Below are 12,506 nucleotides of genomic sequence, written 5' to 3' on the forward strand. Positions count from 1 at the left end.
TCTGAGCCCTCGAGCAGCGCTGTCACCACTCTCTCATATGTGAACATTGTGCCATCACTGCGTAAGTTATGCATTTGATCAGCTGATTCTGGCCTGATGCTCCTTTCATCAACGCGACACCAGAGTTTGACGGTCAAAACATCACTGAAGCAGTGCTTCTATAGCGCGCACAGCATCCTCTCTTCACTGCAGCGTCACCAGACTTCACACACGCACCGCCGCGGGTGTGAAGCTTTTCCTCTCCCTAACACACTTTACTCACGCTTTATTTTCTCATTCAGTGGCTGTTAATATTGACTATTGTTTTATTTCAATTATTTTCCTATTCTAGAAAGGTTAACTGGAGCCTTTTTTTTTCATCCCCGCTGTGTTTTGTGTGAACATTTACTGCAGCGTATCTTTGTGTGTGTTTTTGCACCTGCTTGTCAGTCGTACTATTTCCGGTGCTAAAACAATCACTGCAAACAGTTCCAGATTTGATAAATTCCATTGCGCCCACTGTATTAATTTATTTGCATGTCCTCCTCCCATTATTTTGCTCCCCTTAAGAGATCTGCCTACTTTACATATTTATCAGAGGGAAATGCACTAAACTGATTGAGGGCGCATTCTGACTCGCTGAACACGCGCAGTCCTGATTCCCTGGAATTTATACTCCTTATTAGAGTGTGGAGTGATGTTTTCACACATTTTAATTCCCCTTAAAACTTCATTAAAGATTAACTGAACCCCCTGGTTTTTACTGACCTGCCACTAGGGGGGAGATTCAAATGCCTTGATTATGGGAGCGGCTCTTGGCATATGCTGAGTTTGTAGGGGGGAAGGGGGGCTTTGCCCACGTTACAATTATTAGCTCCACCCCTTTTGTCACGTGACAATTATTAGATCCGCCTTTTTGTCATGTGACAATTATTAGCTTCGCCCCTGTTGTCACGTTACAATTATTAGCTCTGCCCCTTTTGTCACATTACAAATATTAGCTCCACCCCTTTTGTCACGTTATAAATATTAGGTTCGTTCTGTTGTCATGATGCAATTATTAGCTCTGCCCCTTTTGTCGCATTACAATTATTAGCTCTGCCCCTTTTGTCACGTTACAATTATTAGCTCAGCCTTTTTTATCACATTACATTTATTAGCTCCACCCCTTTTGTCGCATTACAATTATTAGCTCTGCCCCTTTTGTCACGTTACAATTATTAGCTCTGCCTTTTTTATCACATTATAATTATTAGCTCCACCCCTTTTGTCACGTGACAATTATTAGCGCCGCCTTTTTGTCATGCGACAATTATTAGCTTCGCCCCTGTTGTCAAGTTACAATTATTAGCTCCGCCCATTTTGTCACGTTACAATTATTAGCTCCGCCTTTTTGTCACGTGACAATTATAAGCTTCGCCCCTTTTGTCACGTTACAATTTTTAGCTCCACCTCTTTTGTCACGTTACAATTAGCTTCGCCCCTTTTGTCAGGTTGCGGCTATTAGCTGCGCCCTTTTAATCACGTGACAAATGTTTGCTCCGGCCCTTTTGTCACGTTACAATTATTAGCTACGCCTCTTTTGTAACGTTACAATTATTAGCTCCGCCCCCTTTTGTCAAGTGGTAATTATTAGCTCCACCCCTTTTTTCACATTACAATTATTAGCTCTGCCTTTTTTGTCACGTTACAATTATTAGCCACGCCCCTTTTGTCACGTCTTCTACCTGTACCATACAGACTCCTCTCCCATATGCTGTAATCACTGCCCAATGTTGGATTCACTCATTTTGTCTGGATTTTAAGGCAAAAATCCCGAATTACACTTAAGATTTATAGTAAAAAATACAGACTGTGTGTTCCAGCAACAAGACAAATCTTATCAGAAATTTAGATCATTCATGCTTGACTGCTTCACATCTCTTTTTTGTTTTGGGGAAAAAAATAGAAAAATAAAATTTAAAATTTAAAATTTAAAATTTAAAATTTAAAATTTAAAATTTAAAATTTAAAATTTCTCACTATGTCACCACCACAAAGTAAGATTTTATCAAGTTTTTTTTTAGCTCGTCAATCATTTAACAGGCAAGGTACAGATTTCAATCTGAAATGTTAAGAAGGAAACTTCTGCACTTACCTCACAATCTGATGTATTTAGATCCTGGACGAGCCCCCAACAGCTGATCGCGCTAAACCATAACAATGAAGGAGCCTCTGAGAAGAGACGTTGGCAAATGTTATCTGTACGATAGCATCTGGCCTGCCTAGGGCAGTTTGACCAGAACGGACTAGGAGAGATTCTATAATCACATCCTGTATTAGCAAACAGACTACAGTGGTTGGAAACTAATGTGGAAAGCATTTAATGCAGCATGTTTTTACCTTCTCGTAGTTGTTACTGAAACACTGAATAAATGGAACCCAGAGATGGGTGACTTTTATCACAGCGGAGACCACTAGAATGTGGGGGGTGGGCGCGCTGTGGAGGTGCTAGTGTCTGTGCCGAGATGATGCTGTTCGAGATGATGCTGTTTGCTGTTGGGTGGCCCTTGCTGTTCCGGTGGTTGGGGTCGCTGTCGATCACCTGGTGGATTTGTCCTGCTATCTGCGGGCCGATGGGTGGGTCCGAGCACCCTTGGCTGGGGGCTGCTATACCACACCTGGTGTGTGCCGTTGGTGTGCCTCCTTCTTGCGGTGGCGGCCGGTGGTCGCCCAGAGGCTTGCCCTTGGGGGTTCCCGGTCCCGGGGGGTGCCCTTAGGCTCAAGCGGGCTTGGCCTGCTGGCTGGGCCCCTCTTTGCGGGCGGCGCAGGCCGCGCCTTTGCATGCCTGCGAGTGCAGCACAGGGTGACCCCTGTCTGGGTGGTGCTTTGCCGGGCCAGGGTCTGCATCTCGGGGATGTGCGCGCCGCATACTGGTATGACGGTCTGGCTGGTGCCCTTGGGAGGGCGGTCCTGACTTTGACAACAACTAAGGCTCATCAGGTGAGCAACAATGATGAAGGGTGATATGGAGCGCTCTGAGGGGTTCCCTTGGTTTCCCAGGCGGCTGGGAATGTGGCCGTTGTCCTTGGGCGGGCTGTTGCCGGTGCTGCTTCTGTTCCAGTTCTTTCTGGCCTGGGATCCAATCTCTGGGGGTGGGGGTGGGGGGTTGTGTGTTGGCGGGGGGCCTTGAGATTGAGGGTTGGGGTTGGTGGCGGGAGGTGCTGGGTCCTTGGCTCCTTGGGGCTTTCTTCGGTGTGTATGTGGGGGGCTGTGGCTGCCTCTCGGCTTGGGATCTCGAAGGTGTCTGGGGGGCTGCTCGGTCATGGGGGGGTGGCCTGGGGCTCCTTGGCCCCCGCTCTTTCTGCTGGCCTGGCTGCATCTTCAGGCCCAGGGCGGTGCTTGGGTTTGCAGAAGCGGTTCTTGCACAAACATTGGTCTATGATGGCATGCCTTGGGCTGTGGGATAAAACTTGTACTGGGCTTAACCTTAGACATGTTGATGCCAAATACCTGTTTTAGGTATTACCACTCACTCCTTCCCTCTGTCCACAGCCTCCACCATTATACCTAAGCTCCACACTTGTTACCAGACTGGCTGTACGAATTACACAACACAATATGCACAACTATAACATCCCATCTCACTCTCACTTTAAAACAGTCAACTCTTCCTCACCCTTTCCATTTCCTACCCTGACTCCCTCTTCCCTGTTCCCTTCCCCTACCACCAAGATGTATCACTGCCTTTTTTCTATACCCTGACTCCCTGTTTCCTTCCCCCACACCTAGGTGTAACACTGCCCTCTCTTTTTATATCCTCCTTATAATAAAGTGTTTCTTACCCTTCCTTAGGGAGGGCTGGTGATGGTCACAATTATGGAATAAAATATATTCATTTATTTAATTGCAATAACAAAACAAGCATTGCTGTCTTTAAATGATTGCACTTCTTGTAGTGTTGACTTTTGACAGAAACAATAAATGATTTTATGAAGCCACTTTGTTATATATGTATCAGTCTTATGATATGCTACAATAATGTAATTTAAATGAAAATACCTTAAGGTGATGACATTTCGCAGCAATTTTTAGGTAAGATTTAAAAATAGATTTATTAGATTAATCAATTACAGATAATAATTAATTAATCACACAATGTTTTTATCTATTAAAATCACTAATGAAAACAAATTCTCAAGCAACATTTTTGACCTTTTTTTCTTTCTTGTTGGAGTAAATGGTGCTTGATTCATTGATCTATGAGGCCTACACTATGATTTAACTACTACACTAAAACTGTTTCTTAAAAATATATTGTTGGTTGCAATAGTTTGCAAATCAAAAGGAATAACACCTTTATTGTGCTACTTTGAGAATTGACACATCATTGTATTTGGCACATGATATCAATGAATAGCAGGATAACCTAATAGTTTGATTAAAGAACTGGTGGAATTTTTTTTTGTAATTGAACATAGTCACTAAATACAGACATTATCAAAAGAAAAAACTGCCATTAGGCTAAATAATTCAATTCAACTTTTTTTTAATATATAGCACTAATTACAACAATAGTCATCTTGTAGCGCTATAAAAAGCTAAATATAAAATGCCAAATCCACATGTAAAAGCATCAGCTACAGTGGGGAGAAAAAACTCCCTTTTAATGGGAAGAAATCTCCAGCAGAACCAGGCTCAGAGGTGCCTCGAATGTTTGGTGTAAGTGGACAGAAAGAGGAGAACAGAACAGGATAGAGAGATAGAACATCAGAGTATCATAGATAAGCATTTGTTGCTATAGTGTACTTGGTATTTGATGATTGAAGTTCATTTTGGATCATTTACAAGTGACACTTTTTGAAACTTCATTTGTTCACTGTACTTGCCTGTCATGCCCACTCCTTGTGAACAATATGATGGAATATTTGACCTGTGCCTTTCCTGCAATGAAGTGTAACCAAGAGATTCTATTGAATCCACAGTTTTGTTCTGCCTCACTCCTACAAGCCAAACCCTGAAAATAATTCTTTAGTGCTGAAGTAGAACATTGCACACCCTGATATTGGATTATAAGTACAGCAAACGTTTGGATCTGATATTGTTCTTGTGCTTATTGTGGCTTGTTCACCCTGTATTGACCCGAATAAATCATTAGCTTCAGCAAAACGTCTTGAATGTCTTAACCAACCTCAGTTGTGCATCTTCAAACATACGTCTATGATTAAAACTTCATGGAAAACTATTTTAGCAGATGAAGTAAATTTCACTGTGACACAAAGCTGTGCACTTTGCCCTCTGATCATGGAGATGTGGCCAAGCTTTTCTTTACAGCTCCTGAACATTCTGCTCTACATAAAGGGAATGAATGAAAGACATTGGAACCTCAGTCTACTAATCTTCTCTCTTTTTGTTGAGCGAGACAGGAAAAAAAGGGGTGATTTAAGAGGCCAGACAGCTTTATCGGATCCCCAATTAGGAGCAACCACACACAGAGTGGGAATACTAATGCAAAAACAAAAACAAAAATAAATCAGTGTAATACATAATGGAAACAAGTCACAAACACTAAAGATATACTTTGCACAATACTCACACAGGCATTGTAAAGTGGTAAGATGAAGCTTTTATTGCTGTTTGTCTATGTGTGGGTGGTTACTGTGGTTGGGAAGACGTCAAGCAGTGTGAATCCATAGTGTTCAAACAGGGAAAGAAAACACAAATTGGATACTGTATGAGCCAAATAAGGACAGACATTACATTTTTCACCACACTTACACAAATGCACATGTTCGTGGTATACATTAGCAACACTGTCAGTAATTGACATCTGGCTCTAATACACCACTACAAATTTGTTTTAGAGTCCTTTGTTGTCAAATTTCAATGCGGATTGACACAATAAGATTGACAACTTTAATGCTGTTATGTAGTTTTAAGGAATGAAGCTTGATTCCATTATTTTAGGGGGTGGTGGGGGGATGAGCAGTGGAAAGCATTAAAGTGAAAAAGAGGTGAAAGAAATCACGACACAACCCTCTCTATCAATTTGTTTATTCTGAGGACTTCTGCAGTTTTCATTGGTGTCTCTTTCCCTTTGTTAGTGGGAAGTGCAGGCCAATGATATTTCAATTTGAAATGGTAAATGTTCAGTGTTTCTTAAAGCGAGGTGCACACATGAAGACAAGTGGGCTTCCCGACCAAGGACGAACCAAGGAGTATTTTTACAAAATTATCCTATAAGATTATCCTGTGCTCTGAGGTGTGCTAAGAGCGAATTTGTCCTAATAATCGGCTCTGAAACGGGTCGTCCCTAACAATCATAAATATTAAACTTCTTCAATATTTAAGACCAAAACTGTGTTGGGAAAGCGACGTCTCATGACCTCGTAATTTGTGACGTGGAACCAAATGTATCAAGAAGCGAGCAGACGGAGAGACACGTAATGCTGGCTTCTTGGCAAAAAATTTAAAAATCCAATTTGAGTTCAACTGAGTTCAGCAGCCGCACATCAATTTATCTCAAACATGGCTGACCGCTATAATATTAGATTTTTTTCTCCAACTTTACCGAGTACAAGCTCTGACTTTAGGCAGCGTTCCAAGTCATTTTCAAGTAGTAGGTCGGGAAAATCCGGAGTTCTGAGTTGCTTAAAACGCAGCATTTGATCCCGTTATTAGATCTTTAGTTAGATGTTTGATCATGCGAGTGTAAGTGTTGGGAGTTATCAAAGTAAACCACACAGTGTGACACAAAACTGTTCTATGCCTGATTTTATATCTTCTTGTGTGGGGTCTATAACAGATAAAATATCTCATGTGTGGACCCCACTTTTCTAGCCTGCTGGAGTCAGTGAAATTGTTTCCATTGTTATGTTACTATAGAGACATTTCTTTACAATAATTTTACTCATTTGAGCTTTTTTTAAATTTTGAACTGTATAATAACTCAAAATCACAACATTTTTGACACATTCTTTAGATAACATGTTGGTGATTATATAATTTTAGCCATTATGATGTTACTGTGTATCTTTTTACCTTCATAGTGACATAACAAAAGTGACAACAAGTGAATGTATGCAACAGTTTGAAACACACAACAACAACTGGAAAACAAAGACATTGTTTTCTCTTTCCCCATTTATTTCTATATACTTTGTGCTTGCACGCACATATGCACAGCTCAAGAAAAATAGGTGTCCCTGTTATAGGAAAAACATCCTTGCATGAGATATTTGTCATGTATTAAGCACATGCAAACACTAGCAAGCTGTTATAGCAAACACACACGTACCAGATAGCACAAGCACACACCTGTACGCTTCCATGCTCACAGGTTTGATACTTAAGTCGCAACATAACATACTTATATTGAATTTGCCACAGTTCCATTTGCAGTGTGTGTTGTGTGTGTGTGTGTGTGTGTGTGTGTGTGCGTGTGTGTGTGTGTGTGTGTGTGTGTGTGTGTGTGTTTATCTGAGATGTTGCCTTTTGTGGAGATTAATGTGTGTGTTTAATGTTGTGTTTATGTGTGGGCGAATAGTCCAGCGATGTTATTTCACAGTGCTTTCCACGTCCGTAGCTTTGAATTGGTTCAGCAAAGCCAGACACCACAGATCGTGTTGAGCTCCACTGTGAGTTTAAAAAAAAAAAAAAAAAGTACCAGGCAAACATCAGATGTGATTTCAGCCTGTCACCATCCTTACAATGTGTAAATGCCCTAAAAATATCCTAAATTACCCAATAGAAAATGTGTTAAGACAGAGTATTGTTCGAGGGTTTGATTTTTGGCTTGCAAAAAGCAGTTATTTTCCCTCTGCCAATTTTCAGATCATAAGCTGCTCATCTGTCATGTTATGTGTGATAGCAGCCTTTTAAAGCCATTCTCTGTCTTTATTTCTGAAGTCTTCTGTTCCAATAGAGTTTGATGTGAGGCTGTCAGACGAGTCTGCGTTTCCTTTTTCTCACTGACAGAAGCAGTTGGCTGACAGAGACTCTCCTGATGGTGACAACTAAATGATCTCTTCTTTATTAAACACCTCTTACTATCGCTCCATCTCCCCCCTCACTACTTGGCTTCCTTCTTGTGTCTGTTTTATCTTTTGACTGACTGCACTTCCTTTCCTGGTCTATTTCTCATTCCTCAGAGTCTCTCTCTTTCATCCTTGCTTTTTCCCCCCCTCTACTATTTTTTTTTTTTTTACTCACAGCCTCCCGCATTGTATCCTCATTGAATTGCAGCTGTCTTTCCATTTGTTATCTGCTTTTTCTCTGAGGGAATATACTTCTTTCCTTCACCTGGAGCGACTAGTCAGTCAGCTAGCCAATCAATCAGCTTGTCGGGTTGTCAATCTGTTTGATAGTCGCTCAGGCATCCAGTCAATCATTGTGCAGCAGTGTGAAAACATTAATTAAAAAGTCTCATCCACAGAGTCAGGTAGTCTTCCAGGTTAATCTTAGCTATTCAACCTTTTCTGTCCGTCTCTTTCTCCAGTCTTTCTCAGGCTCACCTTTGTCTTTTTTTTTAAAGCAGTGTCTGATGAGAAAACATTATTACCTTCATTTTTAAAACCTGAGAACAGAGAGCAGTAAAAAGGAGGTGAGATGGAAGGAAAAAGAAAGAAGGTGAACTTATGAGAGAGACAGATGTGTCAAGCATAGAGTTACATGGCGAGAAATAAAAGTTTGCAGAAAGAACAAAAAGATTGATGAACGGTGAACGTGTGGGCCCTCGTAATAGATTTAGGTGTCATAAAGATGGTCATTATCATTAATTATAAACTACCGCTGTATGTTGAAACCTAGTCGCAGTGGAAATGGATAAATTAGTTTGATAGATGGTGGGAGAATTAAAGAAACATATTTTTTGACACATTTCTAAAACACGACTTGACTTAGTGCAGCATGTGTTTTGGTTGCAGAACAGAAACTCACCGAATAGAGCTGTTATTGGCAATTAAAATAAAGGGTTTGCTCGTAAATCAAAGCTAAAATTGTAACTAGAACAAATCTAAATTAAGCAAATCTGTGAGGTGACTTTTATTATCGCTAATTTAAAATACATTTTACACAAACAGGCCTATCTCACTTTGCAGATGACAGAAGGACCCGATGCAAATAAATTACAAAGTTAACTGACAGAGAACTCACAATCACTTCTATGGTCAATAAAGAGAACAAAATTAACCCATAATTCATGTTTTCTGGTCTCAAACTAATCTGCGATACCTAGATCAGGGATCGGCAATCTGTGGAAACCTGTGGCATTGAAAATAATGGGTGATATTTTCTGTGTTGCCTCGGGGATGGATTGGAAGCATGGTACAGAGGTGGCCATCTCCCTTTGCCCTGGCACCGCCGGTGGGTTTCTGTCTCTGACACTAAACGTTGGCACACAGCAGGTCAGTTACCCATCGGGTCTGTCACCCAGTGGCCACCGTTCTCTCAACCACTCTTACAGACCGCTACCAGTCTCCATCATCAAACAGAACATTGGTAGCCTTATAGCAGCCTGAGTCAGGGTTACCACTTAACATATATATATATATTTATAGAGAGAGAGATAAACATATCTATAGTTGTGGATCTCAGCCTCCTGTTTGCGTGGTGGGCAGGGCTTAAGTAGCTTCTAAGGTTGTCGACCCCTGACCCCAGTTACCCCTCATAAAAAGACTGGCCAGCGGAGCCTAAAACTTGAGGCAACAACTACATCACATCCAAATGTCATCATTTTGCACCGTTTTTTTTTTAGGTGATACATCTTCTTTCCTCCATGAACCAATTTTGAAAATGAACTGACATCATTAACCAAACCTTACAAATGTGTACCAGCACAACCTGAGTTACAATCCCGTATTACTTTAGATGACTTACAAGGCACTGAGCATGTTTCTCTGTTGTTCTTGCAGATATGGGAAGATTGTATCAACAAAGGCTATATTGGACAAAAACACCAATCAATGCAAAGGTGAGTTAGTGACTGTTCTTCTGCTCTTACACAACCACATACTTGTTGAAGTTTCTCCTGAAAACCAGTAAATGACAACTGGGTGCTATTGGGGCTAAAAGGCTTGAAGACAAGTCAATCATATAATACTATACAGTATGTGTTTGCTGTGTGTGAGTTCATGCTGACAGATTCACTATATTTATTTGGGCGACTGTGGCTCAGGTGGTAAAGGGGTCATTTTTTGATCGAGAGGTTGGGCGTTTGATCCCATTGCTTTATCTGTCTATGTGTCGAAGTGTCCTTGGGCAAGACACTGAACCTTAAGTTGCTCCCAAAGGTTGATTAGCGCCTTGCCTGGCAGCACAGTCCCAGTCCATTTACCATTTTATTTCATCTAAATAATGCACTTTGAAAGTGTCGTTATTACTGTTTGACTTTTTAAGATGTTCAAATCAGAATTTCATACTCAATTAGGCAGCTTTTGAAAACAAGATGATGGAATTGTTGCCGTAGGACAAATCAAAAGCAAAAACAGCATACACCAGCTCCAATGTGTTTCAGATCACCAGGATGATGACTAAGGCTCACTCAAGTGGCTCCTGATGAGGGCCTGCTTGATTGTTGGAGTGGTCTGAACAAGATGCTAATCAATATGATTGTGGTGGTCTGCTTCTGAAGAGGATCACACGTACATGTGTAGAGCGTGATTGCTCGGTTGGTGTTCTCTAAAGTATACTGGCAGGGTTGTGGGACAACACAAATTCCACATTATCACCTTTTCAGTTTCAACAGGGTGAGTAAAGGAGCATCCATTCTGATTGATACTGATAACACAAATGTAAATAGAGTTCAGTCCGGTGATTAGATCACTTTAGATAAATCAATTGAAGAAGCGATTGTGCTCTTATTTGATGCGGCCCTAAAATACTTTTTAAACCTAAATTATTCTAATTAGCTGGTCACGGTACCAACTTCAGCATCATGCAATCAAAATATGGCTTAGACCTTTGAATGCACATGGAAATGTCATTCCTGAAATAGTTATTGTGTAGCCTTGGGATGAAATAAACTGATTATCACTGATTCTTTTGTTTCCCCGTCTCCTTTATTTTCTCATTTAATGTTTCATTAAATTAGATTTTTAAAGTCGTTAATCAATGTTGGCCTGTTTTGAATCCAGAGCGTGCCATCACCGTGGGATTTTAAGCAAGTCTCGTAACAGTTTCCAGGACTCACTTGAAAAAGAGATTTCTGATTTCAATATGGCTCTCCCTGTTAAAAACAATATTGAAAAAAAATTAATAGATAAATAAATTTGTATCGTAGATTATGGTTTCTTACTGCTGTGGTATAGATACACATGGACTTCATTAGATTGAAAGTAAAAAAACAAGCTTTGGTAATTAAATTATGAATTGGGATGGGTTATTTTCCAGTTCATTCATTTTTTTATATTATATATACATATATCAAGAAAGCATAATATTTTCAAATTCTGAAGCTACTGTAGCTCAAAAATGTAAAATAGTGTAACTTTAGGTTTGACACTTAAAAACATCGTGTCATAAACCAGAAACGTTCATCTTGTGGGTTTAGATCTAAAAGTAGGCCCATCACCGTCTCTCTTTTTTTTGTAATAACAGGCCTTAATCCAGTTAAGTCAATTTATTATTAAGCTGTCTGTCATCTATCCAAATTTCTAACAGCAAATGTTAACAATTTGTAATAGAAACCTCATAGTTTTGTCTCATTTGAAATATTTACAACTGTACAACTCCTCACTTTATTCTAATACAGTGTTTCCCAACCTTTTTTGTCTCATGTACCCCCCGAGGCCTCTCTTCAGGTTAGGAGAACCCCTTCGTCACTCCAATTTAGTAACCTTTCTTGTTTTATTTACATGTTGTTAATAGCTTGAAAATGTTAACCCTGTACGGGTAACGCACACTAAATTACCGCAATTTTTACTAATGTGCATAACATGTTAGTAACAATTTAGTAGGATATTAAGGCCACAATGTTGTTTATTTTATTAATGCACTTTATTGTCAACGGGTGGAAAAGCTGTTTGATGAGAATGTACACTTTCTGAAATAGGCTTAAAAATGACTCAGCATGTTGGAAATAGATTCATCAATGTTTCCAAGTACCCCCTGCAATGTGTTCAAGTACCCCTAGGGTTACACGTACCCCTGGTTGAGAACCACTGTTCTAATAAACTGTTTAGTCAACATACACCCTACTCTAATTACAAGTGTTAATAATTCCCATTAGTTTTTTTGTTTGGACGTTGTAGACTGTACAGTATACGTGTGTGTGTGTGTGTGTGTGTGTGTGTGTGTGTGTGTGTACTTGTATTTTCAGGTACATTTATATACGTATTAATTTTTCATGGTAATACATACATTACAATAATTTAATTTAACTAAGTATTTTCTTGTGTTTCTTGTTTCACCATTCCTATATTATCTTCACATTTGGAGTCATTGTTACAGAGTAATTTACCCATGGGATTATTAAAGTAATTCTGATTTATGTATTTATTTTTTAATATAATAAATGGGTGTCATATTTCCATCGCGGTACATAATAATTA

General features: G+C 39.9%; 1 protein-coding gene across 5 annotated transcripts in view; it reads left to right on the forward strand.

The window, feature by feature from the left end:
* The window catches only part of LOC114477558 (RNA-binding motif, single-stranded-interacting protein 3-like), a 132,818-nt gene that overhangs the window by 49,282 nt on the left and 71,030 nt on the right, over window positions 1-12,506 (forward strand). For all 5 annotated transcript variants that reach the window (XM_028469930.1, XM_028469933.1, XM_028469931.1 and 2 more), the window contains exon 3: window positions 9,870-9,928. In XM_028469930.1, coding sequence (XP_028325731.1) covers window positions 9,870-9,928 — 59 coding nt within the window. The remainder of the gene's footprint in view (window positions 1-9,869; window positions 9,929-12,506) is intronic.

This window comes from Gouania willdenowi, chromosome 16, assembly GCF_900634775.1.
Source record: "Gouania willdenowi chromosome 16, fGouWil2.1, whole genome shotgun sequence".
Taxonomy (NCBI): Eukaryota; Metazoa; Chordata; class Actinopteri; order Blenniiformes; family Gobiesocidae; genus Gouania; species Gouania willdenowi.